General features: G+C 41.4%; 2 protein-coding genes across 3 annotated transcripts in view; one reads left to right on the top strand and one right to left on the bottom strand.

Annotated features, from left to right (window-relative positions):
* Positions 1-3,934: 3,934 nt before the first annotated feature.
* On the bottom strand, positions 3,935-5,471 carry ZNF830 (zinc finger protein 830). Its single transcript, XM_066263340.1, has one exon. It carries the CDS (start codon positions 5,448-5,450, stop codon positions 4,335-4,337), a length of 1,116 nt encoding a protein of 371 aa, XP_066119437.1. The 5' UTR covers positions 5,451-5,471; the 3' UTR covers positions 3,935-4,334.
* A 153-nt stretch (positions 5,472-5,624) lies between these two features.
* CCT6B (chaperonin containing TCP1 subunit 6B) overlaps positions 5,625-26,820 on the top strand; it is a 30,673-nt gene continuing 9,477 nt past the window's right edge. Inside the window, exons 1-10 of one of the 2 annotated variants that reach the window (XM_066263338.1) lie at positions 5,625-5,764; positions 7,657-7,720; positions 8,260-8,394; positions 17,057-17,230; positions 19,530-19,633; positions 21,740-21,850; positions 22,384-22,543; positions 24,659-24,741; positions 25,095-25,191; positions 26,066-26,213. In XM_066263338.1, the coding sequence (XP_066119435.1) occupies positions 5,628-5,764; positions 7,657-7,720; positions 8,260-8,394; positions 17,057-17,230; positions 19,530-19,633; positions 21,740-21,850; positions 22,384-22,543; positions 24,659-24,741; positions 25,095-25,191; positions 26,066-26,213 (1,213 nt within the window). In that variant the 5' untranslated portion in view covers positions 5,625-5,627. The remainder of the gene's footprint in view (positions 5,765-7,656; positions 7,721-8,259; positions 8,395-17,056; positions 17,231-19,529; positions 19,634-21,739; positions 21,851-22,383; positions 22,544-24,658; positions 24,742-25,094; positions 25,192-26,065; positions 26,214-26,820) is intronic. The other variant, XM_066263339.1, reaches the window with a different exon arrangement.

The raw sequence follows: 26,820 nt of genomic DNA, 5'->3' as shown, positions 1-26,820 counted from the left end.
TGGTTCTGACTTCCAAGAGTTAGACTGGACTTTTTACCACTTTTCCAAGCAACTTTCTGCAATGTGGATATTATTCATTCAGCAGATATTGAGCTGTTATGTGCCTGGCATTATTTTAAGTTGTGAACAAGACATACAAGCTCCCTGCCCTTGTGGAGTTAACATTCTGGTGGGGAGAAACATAATTTATGGAAAACGTACAAGCTAATTTAAGATAGTGATAAGTTTAATGAATTGATAGAATAATGTGAGAGTGACAGAAGATGGGAAGATGGCATTTATGTCCCCTGAGAAAAGGACATTAGGGCTAAGAAATGAATGACAAGGCTGCCATGCTATTTGAAATCAGGTTCCAAGCAGAGCTTTTTGGACTTCTAAAAACTCAATGGGGTTTATGTGTGTAGTAACATACCTGGCAAATACTTTGTTTTACAATTGAGGACTCAACCTCAAGGATATGCAATTGTTAACTCAGAGGAAGTTCCAACTCTAGAGCATGGCAGTCAAGGCCCTCCACAATGGTTCATAATCTATGATACTTTTCCAATAACTCCCGTTGTCAGGAGTGAACACTGCTCTACTTAAATTGTTCTGCCCACTACCTTCTGAGCGTGTTTATTTTTCCACCTATATACCTTTCTGTTTAAATTTGCCCTGTCCCTATGGTAGCCATTAGTCACATATGGCTAAGGGCACTTGAAATGTGGCCAGTCTTGAACTGAGATGTGCTGTTAGGTACACCCAGATTTCAAAAATATAGAAACACCCAAATATAAAATATTTCACTAATATTTGAATATTGATTATATATTCAAACATTAATATTATGGATATATTGGATTAAATTCATTAAAAATAATTTCACATTTCTTCTTTTTCACGTGGCTGCCAGAAAATTTAAAATTTATATGTGGCTTGCCTTATATTTTTAAAAATTTGTTTTATTTTTTTATTGATTCACTTTAGAGAAGAGAGAGAGAGAGAGAGAGAGAAGGGAGGAGCAGGAAGCATCAACTCCCATATGTGCCATGACCAGACAAGTGCAGGTTTCAAACCAGCGACCTCAGCATTCCAGGTCGACGCTTTATCCACTGCGCCACCACAGGTCAGGCTTGCCTTATATTTTTAAGTGGACAGTGCTCCTCTTGCTCGTAAGCCTAGACGCTTAAGCCAACACAGAACTGGACCTACCATTCAAGCCCATCTTTGTACTGTACCTTTTCATCCTCTGAAATAATAAAGCAATGAATGATAGAAAACTGGGTAAATGAGGTTCTTCCACACAGTTGAGGTGGGCATGCCCTCTTTATGTTATCAAACTGAAGTTGCAATCACCAATCAGCTCAAGGAAGCAGACTTTCTGCCAAAGGCAGCAGATAATTTAATTCTCAAGTGTTAGATAACTTCTTTTAGGCATCCACACCAAAAAAAAAAATCCCAAACCCTTCAATTCCATCTTTTTTTTTTTTTTTCATTTTTTCATTTTTCTGAAGCTGGAAACGGGGAGAGACAGACAGACTCCCGCATGCGCCCGACCGGGATCCACCCGGCACGCCCACCAGGGGCAACGCTCTGCCCACCAGGGGGCGATGCTCTGCCCATCCTGGGCGTCGCCATATTGCGATCAGAGCCACTCTAGCGCCTGAGGCAGAGGCCACAGAGCCATCCCCAGCGCCCGGGCCATCTCTGCTCCAATGGAGCCTTGGCTGTGGGAGGGGAAGAGAGAGACAGAGAGGAAAGCGCAGCGGAGGGGTGGAGAAGCAAATGGGCGCTTCTCCTGTGTGCCCTGGCCGGGAATCGAACCCGGGTCCTCCGCACGCTAGGCCGACGCTCTACCGCTGAGCCAACCGGCCAGGGCCAATTCCATCTTTATCTGTTTTTCTTCCACTTCTAGTCACAAAAATGTTAGGTCTTCCTGTGGGTCGATTCCTTTTCTCTCAATCCATATCTAATCAGTCTCAGTCACTCTTTTAGAAGAGATCTTGCGCCTTCAGGGTGATATTGCTGTAGACTGTTACCCTGCTTTTAAAAATCTAGTTTCCAACTAGTCTACGAACTTCCTTTCCCCCAATCCATGTGAAGTACATTTTACATAGAATATATATTCCATACTATATAGAATAGTATGATATATACTGCAACTAAAGTCATCTTCCATATTTTTTTAGCAGATAAATTTTTTTGCTCAAAAGCTTCCCCTTTTCTCACACCGTCTACAGAATCCTTGCATCTAGCATTCAATGCTCTTTCACACCTTTATCTCTTGGTACTCTCCTCCATAAAATCTGGGCTTTCGGGAAACTAGACAGAGTTTATGTAAAGCACTTAGTATCCTACCTCACCTATATTTAAGAACTATTGATATGTAAGTCTTGGCTATTATCACTACTCACTTTTATTTGAATATGCTGTATGCATTTCTATCTCCAAAGCACTGCTAATTCCTTTCCCCTATTTGAATACCTCTATCTCCAAAGGGAGAAGGAATAATTTAAGCTAACAATGAATAGCACAAGCCAATTGTTGTTAGTCCTGGAAAAAAAGTATTCAGCAGGTGCTCGAATAACGTTTTTTGTTCAACATCCTTTCATTATAATGTTAATGAAATGGCACAGGTATTTACACAACTCGTTTATATCAACTACAGTAATTTTGCTGTTCTAAGAGCCTATCAATGATGTTAAGTGAGGACTTCCTGAATATTCTTCCTACAATAAACAGAACCAGTAACTGAATCCTAATTTGCCACAAAATGTAATAAAATTTCAGATCAGAGGGAACATAAATAAAATATTTTTTATAATAGTAAATTTATGGAACATGTTAAGAAAAAAAGCTTGAAAAACATAAATGGGTTCTGGATTTACAGGAGCTCTCCAACTTTGGTGTTGTTAGAATAAACTGGGAAGCTTTCAAAATGAATTCAGATGCTTGGGCCCCACTCCAGATTTATTGACTCTCTCTACTAGTAGTGTAAGGGCACACGAATTTTTAAAAAACGTCCTAGTTGATTCATGGACACTATTTTAAAAGCTTTGTTGACATTTCATGTGCACTTACGTCTAAGAATCTTTGATTTAATCGTGGGAAAGTTTGGGTTAGGGAGGCTGGTCATGTTTGGCATATATTTTCCACCACGTTCTCCTATACCAAGTTTTTGAAACAGAAAGAGAATACAGAGAACTGATAAGCTCTGAATGACTTATTAATCTATAAGTAGTGTTGTTTTTTTTTTTTAGAGACAGAGAGAGTCAGACAGGAACAGAGAGAGATGAGAAGCATCAATCATTAGTTTTCCATTGCGACACCTTAGTTGTTCATTGATTGCTTTCTCATATGTACCTTGACCGTGGGCCTTCAGCAGACCGAGTAACCCCTTGCTCAAGCCAGCGACCTTGGGTCCAAGCTGATGAGCTTTGCTCAAACCAGATGAGCCCGCAATCAAGCTGGTGACCTCGGGTCTCGAACCTGGGTCCTCCACATTCCCGTCCCATGCTCTATCCACTGCGCCACCACCTTGTCAGGCAATGAGTAGTATTCTTAAAAACAAAAACCCAAACTCCTCCTCCCTCTTGAGCTTGATCTATGGGGTCAGAAAAGAAAAAGGTGCCCTGGCCAGTTAGCTCACTTAGGTAAAAAAGTCCTCCGAAACAGCAAGCTTGTGGGTTGATCTCCAGTGAGGGCACATATGGGCAGCAACCAGTGAGAGCATGGCTGAGTGAAACAATAAATGCTTCCCTCCCCCCTCCCTTCCTCTAAGAAAATTAAATCTTGGAGGGATAGCTCGGTTGGTTGGAGCGTGATCTCAGAGCACGGCGGCTGCTGATTCAATTCTCCCATCAGGGCACATATAGGAGCAGCTTGATGTTCCTCTCTCAAAATGAATAAATAATACAAAAAAGAAAAAGGCATATACATCCCAATACACATGGTATTCATCTAAAAGCTTGTCTGTTAGTCTTATTTCTATTAATAAATTTCAAAACATAATTACTTAAGTAAATATATTTAACTATGTACAATATTTACAGCTTACAGACTTTCCAACTGCAAATTATACATTTGAATTCGTAAACATGTGAAAAAGCTGGCATTTTAGCATATAATACTTAAAAAATTTCAAAACAACTTGACCTCAAAAATACTTTACACCAATTTTCCAAAGTGCTGTTTTCACAAGGTCATATTGTACCGCAACAACCTAGTCGGGCTATCAAACCTCTAGGTAGCCTAGTCAGGTTATCAAACTCCCAGGTATGGAGTAACCGACATCATATGGAGAGACAACTTTTTATACAATTGCAGAGTGTTAGAAATACTGGGTCCTTGAAACCTTACAACAAAGCCCCCTTCACCCTCCAATCCTGAGACAACAAATCCTGTAGTTCTCCCTCATCGTCGCTGTCAACATTCTCCTCTTCCTTTTTCTGCAGTTCTTTTATAGTCAGGACCTCTTTAAGCTTATTTTTTATTTCATCCTGGCGATTCCGTAGTTTTTCTACCCGACGGTAACACTCTATCTGCTCATCGATTTCCCCAATCTGCCGGTCCAGCCGTCCCTCCTCATCCTCTTCAGCAACTATGGCTTCGGATATAGTGTTGACCTGTCTCATGGCTTTCTGAAATTCGTCCCACTCCTTGTCCATCTGATCCTTCGGCGCATCAACCTTTCGTACCCTCGCATCTATCTCAGGGTCGTCAAAAAAACCTTCCGGTAATGCTTCTGCAGTGTTTTCTCGCCTTTCCACTACTTTTTCATGTATTTCTGCTTTCTCAATTGACCCTGAATGAGGAATTAAAGGGGCCTTCGGAGGGTTTGTATTCGAGAAACCGCTTGGCAGCATACTACTTGTTGCCTCCCGTGAGGACGAAAGGGAGTTTTCCTTGCCCTGCGCGTCGGGCGGCTGTTTGCTGGAGGCCCCCTCTTGTCTTTCTCCTCCCTCCTCCTCTCCTTCCTCCTCCTCCTCGTCTTCGTAATCAGGGAGTAAACCAAGTCCCGATGCCTTACCGAGGGTAGCTCTCGTGGACTCCTTTCCTGCTTTGTCAACGCTGGTGGACAAAGCGGACGTGGAGGGCTGGACCTGGGGCACCTGGGAGGCCTTCGCTCTTTTGGCATCGTGGCTGTCTGTGTCCTGCGCCCTCCTCTTGACGGCCGGAGGCACTGCGCTGGCGGACGGCCCCTGGGTGGCTTCCTTCGCACCTTTCAGCTCGGCCACTTTCTCTCGGTGCTGCTTTCCCAGGACGTGGGTCTGCCACAGGAGCTCGCTCTTAACTGCGGTGTTACACAGGGCACAACTCAGATGCCCCAACCGGTTGTACTTCGCAAATGGAGATTCAATGCGTCGCCTGTTGGTGTTCTGACGCTGTTTCTCCTTCATCAAGCGCCGCAGTTCATCTTGACTCACCACTCGCTTCCCGGCCGAAGGCCGAGCCGAGGGGGAGGACGCCATCTTTGCGACTCGACCCAAGGCGATTCTGGCTTCCGTCTCGGCGATGCCTGATGACGTCACTCCCCTTCGGTGAGAGGATTGGCTGAGGCTCCGAATGCGAATATTGGCGCGGGGCTTTACATCAGAATCGCGGCTTCGGCTGTTTTTGCGGAGCGGTGCTTTCTTTATCCTCCTGTTATGGCTGCAATAAAGGTTGTGAACTCCAAGGCTGAGGTGGCGCGGGCCCAGGCTGCCTTGGCGGTCAATGTATGTGCCGCCCGAGGGCTGCAGGATCTGCTGCGGACCAACTTGGGTCCTAAGGGCACCATGAAAATGTGAGACGGCGGTTGGAGCGGCGGTTAGGCTGTCGGGGGTTTGTTTTGTGTCAGGACGCGCTGTAAGGCGAACGTTCCGTGGAGATTGGAGCCATGTGGATACACTTGTGGGCCTGGGTTCCCCCATTCTCATTTCTCTCCTGAGGTCATAACTAGTCAGGTGGGGGAGGAGGAGAACATCCCCCGAGGAAAGGACCCCGCGAGTGAAGCTGTGATTCCCTTTCCTGTCCCATCCCGCCCCACCAACTTTTCGTCAAGGGTCATATGCAGTTTGAAAGTTAATTTAGTGTTTCACATGAAACAAGCCAACTAACTCACCTGATTTTTACGACTGTATTCCTGTCTGCTTTTCGTTTTGGTTTTGTTTGGCAGTGTGTTGTGGCGAGGGCACGGGCTTTGGAGCCTGGCAGGCGTGGGTTCAAATCCGATTCCCCCTCTAGCTGTGAGTCCTTAGGCAAGTTACTTGGACTCTGTGCCTAAGGTTCTTCGTATCTGTTCATCCTGTTATTCAGCGTATATTTATTTATTTATTTTTTCTTTTTTTCTTTATTCATTTTTAAAGAGGAGAGAGAGAGGGAGAGAGAGAGGGAGAAGGCGGGAGGAGCTGGAAGCATCAACTCCCATATGTGCCTTGACCAGGCAAGCCCAGGGTTTTGAACCGGCGACCTCAGCATTTCCAGGTCGATGCATTATCCACTGCGCCACCACAGGTCAGGCCAGCGTATATTTATTTAGCACCATTTTCTTTAGGACAGAGTTAGGGAAAGAGACTAGTGAGGGCACAAAGGTATTAGGAGAGCTACAGTCTCAGGAATGAGCAAAATAAATGAACAGTAAAAGAGGGATGCTGAGAACACACAGATGACCAAGATAAAGTTTCAGTTCCTCAAGGAGATTTGGTAGAAATAAATGTGATCTATACACTTTATAATATATATTATATAAAAATGTGTGGCTTGCATCATGTTTTTCATCACAATATGATTATACTTAGGGAAGGGATGAGTTATTGATGGGAGAGTGAGAAGGAAAAGACCCTCAAATAACATGATTTTGATGAGTCTTGAAAGGTGAGTTAGAGTTCATCAGTTGGAGAAGTGAGGTCTTCTAGAAAGCTACTTCAGAAGAAGAAAGCCACTTGGTGTAATTCCAACAGAAACAACAGACGTGATGTATTAAGGGAACCACATGATTTACCCACAAGATTTCATTTGGTAGATGATGCATTTAAAATAGATATAAGCCAGATTGGGAAAGAATAACTATGTCATCGCTAAATAGTTTGGATTTTACCTTGAAAGTAATGGGGAACATGGAGACCATTGAAGGATTTTTGATCAGGGAACTGACCCATACTGCCTTTTATGAAGATAAATGGAGGGTAGATTCAAAGTCAGAGATACCTGGATGCTAAGTAGTTCAGACTACAGATGATGATGACAGTGGAAATGGAGAGGAAGGAGTAGCATGAAGATGCTTTTGGGTTGTAGAATTGACAGAATTTGATGATCTAATAAATGTGTGGGCTGAGAGAAGGAACTAAATTGAATGAATGGATAGTGACATTTCACCAAAATAAAAAACTTGCAGGAAATTCACAAATTTGTGGCTTGTAGACTTCCAAGTACTCTTGGCCAAACTACTGTCATAAATCACCAACTACACTTATCCTTAAACTTGTAAATGCTCCATTTGGCGTGAAATTGCCATAGCAGTCCATCTGGGGAAAAAGGATTCTGTGGGCTGCAAATAGTGGTATTGGGGTATCGCCCATGGTATGATGGAAGTTTTCCAAGACCAGTTCCCTGTATTATGGATAGTGGAGTGGGAAGCAACATGAGCGTCTTGACTCTTGCCATATGAAGTTAGTAACATCACTGTCTTCTGAACAGGCTTGTTTCTGGTTCAGGTGATGTCAAACTCACCAAAGACGGCAATGTGCTGCTTCAGGAGATGGTGAGCTGAGACTACTGACTTGGATAAAAATAAGTTTTAATTGAGAGCATAATAGAATTTGCATATCTTTAAACCAAGGCCTTCAGCTAAATATTGCAATAATAAGAATTGTTGGATTAAAGCTCAGTAAATAAATTTTTTTTTGGCTGTTTTCAAATCTTTGTGTAGTCCAAGTAATAGCTTAAGGATACTTTCAAATTAGTTGCATCTTTTAAAGGTACTGCATTTTTTCCCTCTGTAATCATGGAAAAGGAAAATAATCCTTTGCAATTTTAGTAAATATATTCAATCTTTGAGATTGAAGGATTTAATCTAATTTTGGAAATGTCATTGCATTCTGAAGCAAAGATTCTTTTATAAAATATTCAAATCTCAGTTCTCAACTTTTAACTTTTGGTGATAATACAAAACCTGTGAACTTATAGAATGAAGTTTATTTCATTTCTTAATTTTACTATTGACCCTTAGAATTATCTTCTTTTTGGTGGACTGTTTATTTCATTCTCTCTCATTTTAAATCTGTTGCTTGCTTTTTCCAGCAAATTCAACACCCAACAGCTTCCATGATAGCAAAAGTAGCTGCAGCCCAGGATGATATTACAGGAGATGGTACTACTTCAAATGTTCTGATTATTGGGGAGTTACTAAAACAAGCTAATATTTACATTTCTGAGGTATTAGAATTTCATAGAACTCACATTTATGTGTACTTATTTTGATGGAAAGTGTTTTTTTTTTTTACATTCGTAATTTTAGAGGACAGAGGTTAATATTTATAGAGGTACTTTTTGGCAATTATAAATGAAAATAATAATGAAGAATTTCCTTGCCAAAATGGTGCGTATTATTGGAATTGTATACCTCCTTTTTTTTTTTTTTTTTTTTTTTTTTTTAAATTAAGGGAGGCAGAGACAGACTTCCACATGGCCACAAACGGGATTGACCCAGCAAGCCCCCTACTGGGCAATGCTCTGCTTTCTAGGGCCACTGCTCCATTGCTCAGCAACCGAGCTATTTTAGCTCCTGAGGGTAGGCTATGGAGCCATCCTCAGCATTTGGGGCCAGCTTTGCTCGAACCATTTGAGCCATGGCTGCGGGTGGGGGAGAGAGAGAAAGAGAAATGTGTGTGTGTGTGGGGGGGGGACATAGAAGCAAATGGTCACTTCTCCTGTGTGTCCTGACTGGAAATTGAACCCAGGACCTCCACATGCTGGGTTGGTGCTCTACCACTGAGCCAGCCAGCCAGGGCTGTATACCTCTTTTTAAAATAAAAAAATTTAAGATATTTAAAAAGGTAAAAAATAAACCATGTACCCATTCTTAATGACCTAAGAAAGAAAATATCACTGATAAAGTTAAAAGCCAAATTGCAGTTTTAGAGAATAACTGGAGAGCTCTGACCAGATAGCTCAGTTGGTTAGAGCATTGTCCCAGTACACTGGGGTGCTGGGTTCGTTCACTGGTCAGGGCACGTACAGGAACAGATTGATGTTTCTCTCTCTCTTGCCCTTCCTCTCTATCTAAAATCGATAAAAAGTAACTGGAGACCCTGGCCTGGCAGTTCAGCTGGTTAGAGTGTCGTCCTGATATGCTAAGGTTGTGGGTTTGATCCTGGGTCAGGGCACATAAAATAAACAACCAATGAATGCATAGATGAGTGGAACAATGAATCAATGTTTCTCTCCTTTCTAAAATAAATAAATAAAATAACTGAAGAAAAATTGTTATTTTAAAAATTAAATTTATTTATTGAGGTAATATTGGTTAATACATTAAATGTGTTAAGTATACAAGTCTTTAATACACCATCTGTCTGTTTTATTGTCTACCCAAAATCTAGTCTCTGTCACCATATATTTGGCCCCCTCTACCCTCTTCATCCTCTCCCCACCTGCCTTCCCCTCTGGTAACCGCCATACTGTGTCTGGGTCTGAGTTTGTTTGTTTTGTTAGTTCGTTTGTTGCTTTCTGATTTGTATCCCACCTAGGAGTGAAATCATATAGTTCTTGTCCTTTTCTGTCTGACTTACTGTGCTTAGCATGATACTCTCACAGTCCATCCATGTTGTTGCAAATGGCAGTATTTTATCCTTTCTTATGGCTAAGTAGTATTCCATTGTATGTATGTACCTCATCTTCTTTATCCAATCGTTCATCGAAGGACACTTTTAGGTTGTTTTCATGTCTTGGCTACTGTGAATAATGCTGTAGTGAACATATGGGTACATATAGCTTTATGAATAAATATTTTCAAAGTTTTGGGTATATACATAGAAGATGGATTGCTGGTCATATGGTAGATCTATTCCTAATTTTTTTAGGAACATCCATATTGTTTTTCCATAATGGCCATACCACTTGACATTCTCACCACCAGTAAATAAGAGTTCCTTTTTCTCCACATCTCTTCCAACATTTGTTATTTCTTGTCCTATTGATAATAGCCATTCTAATAATTGTGAGATAGTATCTTACTGTGGGTTTATTTTTATTTATTTTATTTATTTATTTTTACAGAGTCAGTGAGTCAGAGAGAGGGATAGACAGGGACAGACAGACAGGAACAGAGAGAGATGAGAAGCATCAATCATTAGTTTTTCATTGCACGTTGCAACACCTTAGTTGTTCATTGATTGCTTTCTCATATGTGCCTTGACCGCGGGCCTTCAGCAGACCGAGTAACCCCTTGCTGGAGTCAGTGACCTTGGGCTCAAGCTGGTGGGATTTTGCTCAAACCAGATGAGAGCCGCGCTCAAACTGGAGCCATTGGGGTCTCGAACCTGGGTCCTCTGTATCCCAGTCCGACGCTCTATCCACTGTGCCACCGCCTGGTCAGGCTCTTACTATGGTTTTGATTTGCATTTCCCTTATAGCTAGTGTAGTTGAGCATCTTTTCATACATCTGTTGGCCATTTGTATATCTTCTTGGGGAAAGTGTCTGTTCAGGTCCTCTACCCTTTTTTAATTGGATGGTGGGTTTTTGTTGTTGTTGAGTTATATGAGTTCTTTGTATATTTTGAATGTTAGCCCAAAGGTTATCGGAGGTATTGTTTACAAATATCTTCTCCCACTTGGCTGGTTGTCTTTCTGTTTTGTTGATGGTTTCTTTTCCTGTGCAGTTAGTTTGATGTAGTCCCATGTATTTATTTTTGTTTTTATTTCCCTTGCCTTTGGGGTCAGGATCATAGAAGCCTCTCTGATCCCAAGATCTATAAGTTTAATACCTTTGTTTTCTTCATGTGTTATTTATTTATTTATTTTTTGTATTTTTCTGAAGTGAGAAGCAGGGAGGCAAACAGACAGACTCTTGCATGCACCTGACTGGATCCACCAGGCATGCCCACCAGGGGGCGATGCTTTGCCCAACTGGGGTGTTGCAATGGGAGCCATTCTAGTGCATGAGGCAGAGGCCATGGAGCCATCCTCAGCTCTGGGGACAACTTTGCTCCAGTGGGGCCTTGGCTGTGGGAGGGGAAGAGAGAGATAGAGAGGAAGGAGAGGGGGAAGGATGGAGAAGCAGATGAACACTTGTCCTGTGTGCCCTGGCTGGGAATCAAACCCGGAACTTCCACATTCCGGGCCGACGCTCTACTGCTGAGCCAACCAGTTAGTGGTAGAGCGCTGTGTTCTTTTTTTGTTGTTTTAGATCTTATATTTAAATGTTTAATCCATTTCAAGTTAATTTTTATGTGTGATGTCAAATAGCAGTCTAGTTTCATTCTTTCCAGTTTTCCCAGCACCATTTATTGAAGAGGCTTTACTTTTGGAGAAATATTGAAGGCTTTTCACGTTGTTAATTTGCCTGCCTTTTTTGTATTATTTCCCTTTATAAACTTGTCTACTCTAGCCAGACTCCTCCATTCACTAGCCTCTGAATTCATTACAGACATTTCTCCCTCTGTGCCTTTGTTCAATGATATTCTTTCCTGCCACTACTTATCTGTCTTCTGTAATTAAGTATTTGAATTTCCTCTCTTTCAAGGACCATTTCAGCAAAGCATAACCTGGTCACAGTGCTAAAATGATTACTTCTTTGTGTTTCGTTTAGTATGAGGAATTGTTTATTAACTCAGTAGCTACAACTTATTTTAGTAAGGATGCTCTTGTCTGTTAGCAGTAGACACTTGACTAAAAGTCACAAACAATAAAGAAGTTATCTCGCATAACAGAACATAGATAAGGCAGGCTTCCAGGGTACTTGATTAAAAAATTCAGTCAGTTATCAAGTACCCAAGTCCTCTCTGTCTCTTAGCTCTTCTGCTTACAATGCTGGTTCATCATAAGGCTGTTTTCATCCTGACTGTAAAACTGTCAGAGGAAATCAGGCTACCTGCTTCCCTTGGTAACACTCAGCAGGAAAGGACAAGAGAATACCACTCACCCAACTATAGAATATAAGTCCTTCCTCTCTGTGGTTGGGCCAACTTTGGTCTTATGTCATTACAAACCAGTAACAGTTTTTAAGGGAATCGACTTAATCTAATCATGAACCACCCCTTGAATTAGGGATCAGGCCAGATTCCTCTGAAGCACTGGAGGAAGAGCGATACCTAAACAAGATTAGTGTTGGCTTAGGAAGAAATAAGTTTGGGATGGGGGAGATACTGATAGAATTGACACAATTATGAAACTGTGTGGCAATACAATGATAGAACTAAGCACAGGGTGTAATATCAACTGAGGTCCGGGCCCATTGGCTCAGTGGCAGAGCGTCAGCTGGCATGTGGATGTGCAGGGTCCATTCCTGGTCAGGACACACAGGAGAAGCAACCATCTGCTTCTCTACCTCCCCCCCCCCTTCTCCCTGTCCTGCAGCCATGACTTGATTGGTTCCAGTGAGTTGGCCCCAGGTGCTGAGGATGGGCGCTGAGGATGGGCGCTGAGGATGGCTCCTGTGGCCTCCAGCTGAGGCATTAAAAATAGCTCTTTTGGAGCAGTGCCCCAGATAGGCAGAGCATTGCCCCATAGGGGCCTTGCCAGGTGGATCCCGGTCAGAGCACATGTGGGAGTCTGTCCCTCTGCCTCCCCTGCTTTCACTTAATTTAAAAAAAAGTGTGTGTATGTGTTTATATATATATACACACACACATACATACATACACTGAGGGAAAGATACCCTAAACTAGCCTGAGGTAGTCAGGCAGTACTTTCTGGAGGAAATAAGGCCTGGGCTAAATCTTTAGGATGAGAAAGAGTAAGTCAGATGAAAGAGTGAGAGGTAAGGAGAATGGCATTCTAGGCAGAAGGAACAACAAGAACAAAGGCACAGAGAAGGGAAGCAACACAATATGTGTGTAGAGCTACAAGAAGTTTGTTGTTGGTGAACTTTAAAGAGATGTGGACAATAGTAATACGCTGGAGGAGTAGGTGGGAGCCAGACCATGGAAGACATATAATCTACTGAAAAGAATACTATTCATAATAACATACTGAGAGGCTATTTAAAATATTTGGGGGAGCCTGACCTGTGGTGGCGCAGTGGATAAAGCATCTACCTGGAAATGCTGAGGTCGCCGGTTCGAAACCCTGGGCTTACCTGGTCAAGGCACATACGGGAGTTGATGCTTCTAGCTCCTCCCCCCTGTCTCTCTCTCCTCTCTCTCTCTCTCTCTGTCTCTCTCTCCCTCTCTCTCTCCTCTCTAAAATGAATAAATAAATAAAAATTAAAAAAAAATAAAATATTTGGGGGACAGTTTTAAGGGATTCAAGACTGTAAGTTTTCAAAGTAGTCTAGCTGAAGAATTGTGAGATCCTAAACAGGAATTTTTTTTTTTTAACAACAGATAGGGACAGACAGGCAAGAAGGGAGAAAGATGAGAAGCATCAATTTTTTGTTGTGGCCCCTTAGTTGTTCATTGACTGCTTTCTCATATGTGCTTTGATTGGGGTGGGGTGGAGCTCCAGCTGAGCCAGTAACCACTTGCTCAAGCCAGTGACCTTGGGCTCAAACCAGCGACCTTTGGGCTCCAGCCAGCGACCATGGGGTCATGTTGATGATCCCATACTCAAGCCAGAGACAGACTCAAGCTGGTGAGCCCATGCTTAAGCCAGATGAGCCCACACTTAAGGCAGTGACCTTGGGGTTTCGAACCTGGGTCCTCTGCATCCCAGGCCAATGCTCTATCCATTGTGCCACCGCCAGAGGAAATGTTTTAAAAATGGTTAATAGCAGGCTCTGGAATCAGTCCTGTGGGTTTAAATCCTGGTTTCACCTCTGATTTGCTAAGTGATCTAAGGCAAATTACATTATCCCTTTAAACCTTAATTTACTCATTTGTGAAACAGGAATAACAACTCCCAGTTCATAATGTTGAGAGGACTAAATTAAATAATACACATAAAACTTTTTAGAATAGCGCCTGACACAAATGTTCAATAAATGTCAACTTTTAGAAATTGTTAAAGGACTGATGTAAAGGAATGGAGGAAGAGAATAAATTAGACCTAGTTCCAGCTTCAATAAGTTTTGTGTATTTTCAGAGTAAACTGCTTTAAAAAAAAAGTTTTTTTGTTATAATGTCAAACCTATAGAAAAGTTGCAAGAATATTACAAAGAATAATATTTTTCTCTCTCAGCTAAATGTATATATGTGTGTGTATGCATGTAGTAATGTACATATATTTTTTCTAAATGGTGTAAGAATATGTTGCAGGTATGATGATCTAAATATTGAAGTGTATCCCTAGCTGGGTGGCTCAATGGATAAAGTATCATACTGGCATGCTGAGGTTGTGGGTTCAATCCCCAGTAAGGGCACGTAGGAGAAGCAATCAGTGAGTACAAAACTAAATGGAACAACTAAGTGGAATGGCAAGTTGATGCTTCTCTCTTTCTCTTCCTTTCTTCCTTTGTTTCTCTCTCTCTCTCTGTCTCAAATCAATGGAAAAAATTAAAAATTATATATGTAAATGTATATTTCTTAAAATCGGAATTCTCTTTTTTAAATTTTTTGTAAGATTTTTTTTTTTTTGTATTTTTCTGAAGCTGGAAATGGGGAGAGACAGTCAGACAGACTCCTGCATGCACCCAACCGGGATCCACCCGGCACGCCCAGCAGGGGCGACGCTCTGCCCACCAGGGGGCGATGCTCTGCCCCTCCAGGGCGTCGCTCTGTTGCGACCAGAGCCATTCTAGCGCCTGGGGCAGTGGCCAAGGAGCCATCCCCAGCGCCCGGGCCATCTTTGCTCCAATGGAGCCTTGGCTGTTGGAGGGGAAGAGAGAGACAGAGAGGAAAGAGAGGGGGAGGGGTGGAGAAGCAGATGGGTGCTTCTCCTGTGTGCCCTGGCCGGGAATTGAACCGGGGACCTCTGTACGCCAGGCTGACGCTCTACCACTGAGCCAACCGGCCAGGGCCTGTAAGATTTTATTTATTCATTTTAGAGAGGGGAGAGAGGGAGTGCACATGAAAGAGAGAGAGAGAGAGAAGAGGGAGAGGAGCAGGAAACATCAACTCCCATATGTGCCTTGACCAGGCAAGCCCAGGGTTTCAAACCGGTGATCTCAGCGTTCCAGGTCGATGCTTTATCCACTGCACCACTACAGGTCAAACCAGGTAATTCTCTTTTATAATCCAGTATAGTAATCAAAAATAGGAAATGTTAACACTGACACATTGATACAGATTTTATTCAGATTTCATCACTTGTCCCAATAGTGTCTAGTGTCCTTTACAGCTGAAGAAAGTATATGTTCATGCATTACATTCAGCTCAATGTCAAGTCTCTTTAGTCTCCTTTAAGATGGAATAGTTCTTGAGTCATCATTTGTGGTTCATGTGTTATTTTTAGAGTACAGGCCAATTGTTTTGTTGAAAGTTTCTTAATTTGCATTTGTCTGTTTTCTTGGATTAGACTCAGGCTATAAACTTTTGGAAGGAATACCATAGAAGTTCTGTAGGGTTCTTAATACATCATGTGAGGCACATGATGTCTATTTGTGCCGTTACTGTGATGTTAACTTTGAACATCTAAGGTTTCTTTTTTAAATAAATATTATTTATTGATTTGAGAGAGAGAGAGGATGGGAGGGAGATAGAAGTACAGGAACATTGATCTGTTCCTGTATGTGCCCTCACCTGGGATCAAACCCACAACCTTTGCATATCAGGATGATGCTGTAACCAAATGAGCAATTTGGCCAGAGCAACTTTGAACATTTTTAAAAAATTTTTTTTTTTTGTATTTTTCTGAAGCTGGAAACGGGGAGAGACAGTCAGACAGACTCCTGCATGCGCCCGACCGGGATCCACCCGGCACGCCCACCAGGGGCTATGCTCTGCACACCAGGGGGCGATGCTCTGCCCCTGGGGGGGGGGTCGCTCTGCCGAGACCAGAGCCACTCTAGCGCTTGGGGCAGAGGCCAAGGAGCCATCCCCAGTGCCCGGGCCATCTTTGCTCCAATGGAGCCTTGGCTGAGGGAGGGGAAGAGAGAGACAGAGAGGAAGGAGGGGGGCGGTGGAGAAGTAGATGGGCGCTTCTCCTATGTGCCCTGTCTGGGAATCGAACCCGGGTCCCCCGCACGCCAGGCCGACGCTCTACCGCTGAGCCAACGGGCCAGGGCACAACTTTGAACATTTAATGAAGATGATGTCTGTGTGCCACCTTTCTCCAACTCAGTGCTGATTCTTTTCCTCTGCATTAAAAGGCTTGCTTTTGTGCCCATTCAGAAGGGCATCACATGGTAACAATGTATCATAATTTTTAGGAATAAAAAGGACTGCCTGACCAAGTAGTGGCACAGAGGCTAGAGCATTGGCCTGGGATGTTGAGAACCCAGGTTCAAGACCTCGAGGTTGCCAGCTTGAGTGCGGGCTCCTCTGGCTTGAGTGCAGGTTCACCAGCTTGAGCACAGGGTCGCCAGTTTGAGCGTGAGATCATAAACATGACCCCATGGTTGGTGGCTTGAGCCCAAGGCCACTGGTTTGAGCAATGGGTTACTGGCTCGGCTGTAGCCCCCCGCCCGCTCCCCTCTGCCCCCCCTACCATCAGGACACATGAGAAAACAGTGGATGGACAACTAAGGTGCCGCAACTGTGAGTTGGTGCTTCTCATTTCTCTCCCTGCCTGCCTGACACTGTTTCTCTCTCACTAAAAATAAATTAATTAATTAATAAAAATAAAACAGACTTTTGTAGTTTTTTGTATCAGACTTAGAATTTTTCTGTAAGTTTGAGATTGTTTTAAATGTGAATCACTTTTATAAATTATATGCATACATTTATATATAGTGGCATTGAGGTAATATTACTTTTTTTAGACATACCTATTGGTAGGAGAATGGTTGCTTTTACTTTGGATGATTTACTTTATAATTTATACTTTTATGTTATTTTAATAGGGCCTGCACCCTAGAATAATAGCTGAAGGTTTTGAAGCTGCAAAGGAAAAAGCACTTAAAGTTTTGGAAGAAATTAAAGTTAAAAAAGAAATGAAAAGAGACATCCTCTTAGATGTGGCTAGAACATCTCTACAAACTAAAGTTCATGATAAACTGGCTTATGTGTTAACAGAGGTATGTGATTAAGTTTTTGCATTCAGAAAGTATAGCCAGGGTGATACTCTTTTTTTCCCTATAAGGTAATCAACTATTGCATATTTTACATTATCGAATGTAAAATAAAATATGGAAGATAAACATTGATAGGCTTGCTTAATGACTAGATTTGACTGATCAGAACAGTATGTATATATTTTTCAAAAGATTATATTAAACCTTCTTTTAAATTAACTTGAAAGTTAGGAGGTCCTCGGCTGCCTATAGCTCATCCCCTGTGGAAGCCATTGGGGTGATGTAGTGGTCTGTTAAGTCTAGAAGTCTGTGTTTATTATGTGAGGTGAGAAATGGGGAAGTCGTTTTGGCAGTGTGCTTTGTAGTTAAGGTTACCGCTTTTATGAAGCATGAGTGACCTGACAATGCTCACATCTGGCAAATGCATAATTTGTTTTGATTACTTCTAAGGGTAAAATGTATAAAATATAAGGACAAGATTAGGTATTTGGGAAGCCTTTTATCGGGGGCTATAGTTTGGTGAGATCATTGTTCTTTAGCTTTACAGTTTCTGAAAATCGAATATATTAATGTATCAGAATGCTATCATACTCATTTACTTTGAGAAATATAATATCAAATGGGACTGAAACACCTGAGTTGTTTCTGGTCAATTCTCCTTACCAGTAGGAAAACCTAGTTTGGAAATCAGACTAAAATCAGACAATTTCTTACTGAGCTGAGTTCAAATAAAGACTGCTGTATTTTCTGCTGTTAATATATATATATGAACTGGCTCAGAATCTTCATGCTCTCTGGTTAGGTTAACTCTTTCAGAGTTATAGTAACGTGGATACTCTCACTCTCACTCTTCGTGTTACGTTACATCAAGTAAACTTTTCTAAGAAAAAAATTTTTTGCTTTATTTATATTTTAAGATGGTTATACTGTAGTACTTAATTTCTATAGTCATTTTTTATTACTTCCTGAGCTAAGCAATAGTATTGTGCTGTGCTTCTTAAATTGCATATCCCTGGGAATATTTGGTAGAATAAATGAGACACATCTTTCTGGAGTGTCAATTTTACTTTATGATTTTGGGGAAAAGCAGTATTTTCATGTTAAAACAAACATGTATATATAATGGCATGACATGGAAAGTTTTCACGATAAAATACAAGACTTAAAAATTTCATATTGTTGTAACTGGCAAATTTGAGCTCTACCTTATATTACATTTCCTTCTTTTATATTAAGGTGTCCTGTGGTTTGAGCAGTGTTGGGATAGTTGGAAGAGCAGTGGCTTGGCACTTCCAGAGACCTGAATTCTAGTCCTGGCCCTGCTACTACTGTTTAGACCTTGTTTTAAGACCATTACCTTTTCTTTTTTATTTTTTAAGTGAGAGAAGGGGAGATAGTGAGGCAGACTCTCGCATGTGCCCTGACCAAGATACACCCAGTGACCCTTGTCCGAGGCCGATGTTCAACCAAGCTGACGCTGGGACCAACTGAGCTGTCCTCAGTGCCCAGGGCCAACACTCAAATCAGTTGAGCCACTGGCTATGGGAGGAGAAGGAGAAAAGGGAGAGGGGGGCGGAGAGAAGCAAATGGTCACTTCTCTTATGTGCCCTGACTGGGAATCAAACCTGGAATGTCCATACACTGGGCCAACACTCTATCCACTGAACAAATCTGCCAGGGCACCATTACTTTTTTTTTATTATTGAGAGGCGGCGAGGCAGAGAGACACTCCCACATGTGCCCCAACCAGGAGCCACCTGGCAAGCTCTGCCCATCTGGGGCTGTTGCTCCATTGCTCAGCAACTGAGCTATTTTGGCACCTGAGGCCAGGCCATAGAGCCACCCTCAGCACCTGGGGCCAACTTGATCAAACCATTTGAGCCATGGCTGCCAGAAGGGAAGAGAGAGAGAGAGAGAGAGAGAGAGAGAGAGAGAGAGAAGGGGTGGGGAAGGGTGGAGAAGCAGATGATTGCTTCTCCTGTGTGCTCTGACCAGAAATTGAACCTGGGACTTCCACAAGCCGGCCCAACCCTCTACCACTAAGCCAACCTCCAGAGCTACCATTACTTCTTAAAGTCTTAGTTTTCTTATCTGTAAAATAAATGGTTTGAACATGAGGATCTCTGAAGTCCTTTAGGCACTAATTATTAGTGTCCATGACCAAATGGCACTTTTTGGCCTTGCCCTATGTTTTAGAGCCTGACGCTCTTTATTTTCTTAGACTGGTGATAGATTACTTGAGCCAGTGGCTTTTTTTTTATTAGACCAAATAATTTACTGTTTTCATTTACTTCTCTTTCAGGCTGTGGTGGATTCTGTTTTGGCTATTAGACGACCGGGTTATCCTATTGATCTTTTCATGATAGAAATCATTGAGATGAAGCACAAATCAGAAACAGATACAAAGTAAATGACATAGACTTTGGCAGTACATGGGTTTTAGAATATTTGATTATCTTCATTCTTTCCTGAATTTCAGTGGTTATTCATTAGACATATGTTAATTGTGTACTAACCAGAGCCAGTCACTGTTTTAGGTGCTTCTCCAACAAGCTTACATTTCTAGTTAAAGATAGTAAAAAAAATAAGTGCTAATAAATGCTATGAAGAGATAAAGTAACAGTGTGTGTGAACATGTGTATGAGTTTAGAGCAACACAAAACTAAACTAGAGGACTGAGGAGGTCTCTGAAGAAATAAGTGAGGTAACCATGAGAATATATAGAAGAAGAATGTTCTAGGCAGAAGGAATAATAGTTGAAAAGGCCATAAGGCAGAAATGTGCTGGGGTGTTCACTGTGCCCAGAGCAGGTCGTAGGAACTGGTGGGGTCAGAGAGGTAAGAGGGGCCATGCAATCAACACTGCCTAAATATGTATGTACTCAGAGTAGGTAGAATCCAGTTGATTTGGATTAACTCTTTAAACTTTGTATCATGAAAAAATTCTGAACATATATTAAAGTAAAGAGAATAGAATAGTGAACTCCTACATACCTGTCTCTCATCTTTATCCATTTTCATTATATTGCTAATCTTATTTCCTCTTATATACTCCATTTTCTTTTCCCCCACTCCAAACTTGGATTACAGAGTGTCCTTGGGTTACGGCACAGTTCTGTTCCGACAACAGTGGCGTAACCCGAATTTTGGTGTAAGTTGAAACACACCCTAGCCTTACACAAACGGAACACTTGTGCTTTTAACAGTCCAGAATGGCGTAGGTATGCATGCTGGGGGACACCAACTCCCTCCCTCACATTCCGCGTTTCTGCGTGTTCTGCTGCACACAACCGAAGGAGTTCGCTCTCGTAATCTTTAAGTAGCATGCTAATGGCGTAAGCCGAAACACTCCTGTCTCAATTTTTTAAGGTTTAATGGGAGTGAGTGCTATAAACTCAAAAGGTTGTATGTCTAGACTGTCGTAACCCAAGGACCCCCTGTATTTTGAAGCCAATCCAGATAACAATATTTCATCAGTAAATGCATTTTTATTATGTATGTATATACTTTTACTAATTTATAGAAGTTCTATTTGGTTCTTTCTTAAATTTGCCATGTCTCTATTTATGGTTTCCTGTTATTCTGCATATCTTCCCAAACTTATATTTTATTCCTTTAAATATCTAGTTCATGTCTGATAATTATAATATTTAAAGTCTGGCTTGTTTATTTAAGGTATTTATTGTATTTTTTTGTTTCTCATCAAACTTTGTTTCTATATGTGCCATTCATTGTGTTTGAAAATATATTTGTACAAATAATTTGTGACTTGGGATGAGGTGCTCTTTTTACACAGAGGATTTGAATTTGCTGCTGCAAGGAGCCTAGAGACTATTTTAAATTAAATCACAGCTGAGGCTTTTTGGGAATATCCAATTGTGAATTCTAACTACAAGTCTATGTGAGGGCTGCTTGCTTCTAGTTCATCCTTCTGGTTTATACCCTGCGTATATAGCCCATTGGAGTTTCCACTTAATGTAAAGAAGGCCTTCTGTACCTTGTATGAACTCTGAACTTTTAACTCTGTCCCCTTCTCATTATGAAGTCACTGAAACCAAAGTTCAGATTTGCCTGAATAGTCAAATGACTTCATGATAAGAGATCCCACTTTGTTATTACATAGTTTTCATGAACTGTGAAGGAGTTGGGCCATTTTTTGCTGAACATTGCTCTATTGTTGGACATTTAGGTTAACAATTTTTAGTTATTCCATGTAATTATTTACAGTAAGTGTTCCTAAGAAACTCATTGTGTGCCTACCTTTCATCAGCTATGTCATTTGACCCATGTAATTTAAAAGATAATTCTGGGTTGATTTCATTGTTACTTAAAAGTCACAGTGTGTTAACGTAGATGATCTTTTCTGATTTTACTGTTTATGTGTTAAGATTAAATTTGGCACAAGGAACCATTGTGTGCCTTGGCAGTTCTATTACAATTTTAAAAGTATAATTCTAATTTTATACCAAATTTTAGAGTGTATGTTCAAAGAAACATTACATATTTTTAATAGGTTGATCAGAGGGTTAGTTTTGGATCATGGTGCCCGTCATCCAGAAATGAAGAAACAAGTAGAAGAGGCATTTATCCTTATTTGCAATGTATCACTAGAATATCAAAGAACGTATGTATGTCATTCATTCTTTGTAACTTTTGAAAGTTTTTTCTAAAAGTGTTTTTTTTTTTTCATTTTTCTGAAGCTGGAAACAGGGAGAGACAGTCAGACAGACTCCCGCACGCGCCCGACCGGGATCCACCCGGCACGCCCACCATGGGGCGACGCTCTGCCCATCCTGGGCGTCGCCATGTTGCGACCAGAGCCTCTCTAGCGCCTGAGGCAGAGGCCACAGAGCCATCCCCAGCGCCTGGGCCATCTTTGCTCCAATGGAGCCTTGGCTGCAGGAGGGGAAGAGAGAGAGAGGAAAGCACGGCGGAGGGGTGGAGAAGCAAATGGGCGCTTCTCCTGTGTGCCCTGGCCGGGAATCGAACCCGGGTCCTCTGCACGCTAGGCCGACGCTCTACCGCTGAGCCAACCGGCCAGGGCTCTAAAAGTGTTTTAAATAATCTCTTTCTTCCCTTCCAAATGCTTAGTGTAAACTCCTACCATTTCTTCTTCCCCCCACTGCCTTTACTAGCTTGTTTTTATTCATCTTTTAGAGAGGTGAGCTCTGGTTTCTTTTATAAGACTGAAGAAGAAAAAGAGCAATTTGTAAAAGCTGAAAGAAAATTTATTGATGATAGAGTACAGAAAATCATAGACCTGAAAGACAAAGTCTGTGCTCAGTCCCACAGAGGGTTTGTTGTCATTAATCAAAAGGTAAGAAAAAATTAGATTTTAACTATTTGTAAATGTTTTTCATTGTTTCTCAAAGTGTGGTCTATGGACCCCTATGAGTTCCTAAGACCATATCAGTACATGTGGCCAAACTATTTTCCTAATATTAGCAACGATGCTTCTTATATTATGTTGACATTTTCAATGATGATGCAAAAGGAATGGTAGCACAAATCAAAGCAGTAGCACCGAACTATACTGGTAGTCATCATACTTTTTTTTTTTTAAGATTTTATTTGTTCATTTTAGAAAGGAGAGAGAAAGAAAAGGGAGAGAGAAAGGGGGGAGAGGAGCAGGAAGCATCAACTCCCATATGTGCCTTCACCAGGCACACCCAGGGTTTCGAACTGGCGACCTCAGCGTTCCAGGTTCCACTGCGCCACCACAGGTCAGGTCATAGTCATTATACTCTTTATTTCCACACTGCCACACCTTGGCAGTTTAAGGGGAAAAGGCAGTTTCATTTAAGAATGTCTTTATGAGCCTGACCAGGCGGTGGCGCAGTGGATAGAGCATCAGACTGGGATGCGGAGGACCCAGGTTCAAGACCCTGAGGTTGCCAGCTTGAGCACGGGTTCATCTGGTTTGAGCAAAGCTTACCAGCTTGGACCCAAGGTCGCTGGCTTGAGCAAGGGGTTACTCGGTCTGCTGAAGGCCCGCGGTCAAGGCACATACGAGAAAGCAATCAATGAACAACTAAGGTGTCGCCACGAAAAACAAATGATTGATGTTTCTCATCTCTCTCCGTTCCTGTCTGTCTGTCCCTATCTATCCCTCTCTCTGACTCTCTCTGTCTCTGAAAAAAAAAGAATGTCTTTATGAAATGGTAAAACTTATTGATTTTATTAAATGTTGATCCTTAAATAATTCTGTTTGACAAAATATGAAGTATGCACAAAATGCTTTTGTAGCATATCAAAATATGGTTGTCTTGAAAGAAAACTCTTGTGTAATTGAGTTTCAAGCTAAACTAGCCACTTTTTTCATGCAGTGCCATTTTTATTTGAATGCAGCAATCCTGTCACTAAGGGAAAAACAACTGACAGTATTTGTAGCCAATGATAACATTTGAGCCTTCAAACAAAAATTAAAATTTTGGAAAACTTGTATCTACCACTGTGAACTTGATCACTTTCTAATATTTAAAAGACGTCTGCTAATATTAGTGATGATATTAGCAAAGGTGATAGTTTTCTGGTTGTATAACCATGAAATGTGTCAACATTTGGAAGCTCTGCCTAACTTAGTGAACGATTATTTTCTTAATGCTTAAAAATATGCATGATTTGACAAAATGATGCACAAATAAATAATTCAAACTGTGAGACAGACAAATAGAATTTAATGTGAGACAGTATGGATCCACCTTGAAACTAACCACTTGTTGAGTTTTGGTATAGCATCAAAGAAGAATTCCACTAAAAGGCTATTAAAATATTCTTTTTTCTTTTTAATTAATGAGAGACAGGGAGGCAGGGAGGCAGAGAGACTCAGACTCCCGCATGCGCCCTGCCTGAGATCCGCCTGGCAAGCCTACTAGGGGGTGATGCTCTGCCAGTCTGGGGCTGCTATTCCATTTCTCTACTGAGCCGTTTCGGTGCGTGAGGCGAGGCCATGGAACCATTGTCAGCACCTGGGGCAAAATGGCTCGAATCATTCCAGCCATGGCTGCAGGAGGAGAAGAGAGAGAGAAGTAAAAGAGGGAGGGGTGGAGAAGCAGATGGTCGCTTCTTTTGTGTGCCCTGACTGGGAGTCAACCCAGTTTCCACATGCAGGGCTGATGCTGTACTGCTGAGTCAACCTGCCAGGGCCCCTTTTTCGATACATGTCTCTGTGAGGCCAGGTTTTCTTCTTATACTTTAGCCGAAACATGTTGCACCAAATTGAATACAGAAGCAGATATGAAAATCCAGCTGTCTTCTATTAAGACAGATATTTTTAAAGTGATTTGCAGAAATGTAAAACAGTGCCATTACTCTCACTGTATTTGTTTGTTTAGGAAACGATAGTAAATTTTCATTTAAAATGTTATGTTAACATAAATGGTTTCTTTTTAAAATATTTGCTTATTGTAACTTCTGTGCAATTTTACAATAGGGAATTGATCCATTTTCCTTAGATGCACTTGCAAAACATGGTATAGTAGCTCTCCGCAGAGCAAAAAGAAGAAATATGGAAAGGTAAGCTTCCAGATAATTATGTGTTCTAAGTTTATTAACTTATTAAGTTGAAATTACCCCATGTGTATTCCTTTTAGCTTACATGTAAACATTGTTGAGCAAAATAGTAGCATCTATATTTCAAATTTTGTTTTTAATTTCAGTAAATAACATAACTGTCAAAAATCAAGATTTACCTACCTTAGAATTTTGTTGAAATGCAAGGATGGTTTTCATCTTCTTAAAACAGATTTTAAAAACAATATAATGCATTGACAGTAGAGTCTTCTGTGTTAGATATCTTTTCACCTTTAAGAAATTATTCTTTCTGTTTTCCCATAACTAAAGCTATGTTGATATATATGTAATTTCAGACTCTCTCTTGCTTGTGGTGGAATAGCTGTGAATTCTCTTGAAGACCTCAATATGGATTGCTTGGGATATGCTGGTCTTGTATATGAACATACATTAGTGAGTATTTCTGGGGGCAGGGGTTATAAAGTGAATAACAAACCTCTTTTAAAATACTAAATCTTTTAATTCAGGTTTTACATTTTGAGGTCTGAATAATCCACAGGATAGATTGTACAATTTATTTACCTAAATGTTTGTTAAGAGTTCAAATATAGCCTGACCAGACGGTGACGCAGTGGATAGAGCATCGGACTGGGATGCAGAGGACCCAGGTTTAAGACCCTGAGGTCGCCAGCTTGAGCGTGGGCTCATCTGGTTTGAGCAAAGCTCACCAGCTTGGACCCAGGGTTGCTGGCTTGAGCAAGGGGTCTCTTGGTCTGCTGTAGCCCCCCGGTCAAGGCACATATGAGAAAGCAATCAATGAACATCTAAGGCAGTGGTTCTCAACCTTTCTAATGCCGTGACCCCGCAATACAGTTCCTCATGTTGCGGTGACCCCAAACCAAAAAATAATTTTGGTGGCCACTTCATAACTGTGATTTTGCTACAGTTATGATTTGGAATGTAAATACCTGATATGCATTATATATTTTCCGATGGCTTTAGGCGACCCCGCTGGAGTCGCGACCCACAGGTTGAGAACCGCTGAACTAAGGTGTCACAATGAAAAACAAATGATTGATGCTTCTCATCTCTCTCCATTCCTGTCTGTCCCTATCTATCCCTCTCTCTGACTCTCTCTCTGTCTCTGTAAAAAAAGAAAAAAAAAAGGAGTTCAAATATAACTAAACTGCTGTTAACATATATTTAGTTATGCTTGACAAGAAAAATTCACATGAAGATTGGATTCTAATGTATATTATAAACTAAAGGTCTTGACTGCATAATAATATTACATATTAAAGTTATATTTTCTTGTGTGATCCTTTAGGGTGAAGAAAAGTTCACTTTTATTGAGGAATGTGTTAACCCTCACTCTGTCACTTTGTTGATTAAGGGACCAAATAAGCATACTCTCATACAAATCAAGGATGCTGTAAGGGATGGACTTCGTGCTATCAAGAATGCTATTGAAGATGGTGAGTTCTTTTTTGTGATGAATATGAACCTCCATTTTATTGTTTGAGAGAGAGAGACAGACACAGAGGGACAGAGGACAGACAGGGGCAGACAGACAGGAAAGGAGAGAGATGAGAAGCATCAGTTCTTCATTGAGGCAGCTTAGTTGTTCATTGATTGCTTTCTCATATGTGCCTTAACTGGGGCACTACAGCCAAGCCAGTAACCCCTTGGTCAAGCCAGTGATCTTGGGCTCAAACTAGCGACCTTGGGCTTCAAGCCAGCAATCTTTGAGGACAAGCCAGTGACCATGGAGTCATGGCTATGATCCCACACACAAGACAGCGACCCCACGCTCAAGCTGAATGAGCCTGTGCTCAAGCAAGCAACCTCAGGGTTTTGAACCTGAGTCCTCTGTGTCCCAGGCCAATGCTCTATTCGCTGTACCACTGCCTGGTCAGGCTATGCCACATTTTATCTATCAATTCATTTGCTGATAGAAGCTAGGGTTGCTTTACCTTTTGGCTATTATGAACAGTGCTGTTATGTGTATTATCCTTTTTATATGTTGCTGGATTTGATTTGCTAAAATTCTGTTAAGAATTTTTACATCTACAGTATAAGGGG

The sequence above is a fragment of the Saccopteryx bilineata genome, chromosome 2, assembly GCF_036850765.1.
Source record: "Saccopteryx bilineata isolate mSacBil1 chromosome 2, mSacBil1_pri_phased_curated, whole genome shotgun sequence".
NCBI classification, from domain to species: Eukaryota; Metazoa; Chordata; class Mammalia; order Chiroptera; family Emballonuridae; genus Saccopteryx; species Saccopteryx bilineata.
Note: the sequence above shows the minus strand (reverse complement) of the source record. Positions and strands in the feature narration are given on the sequence as shown.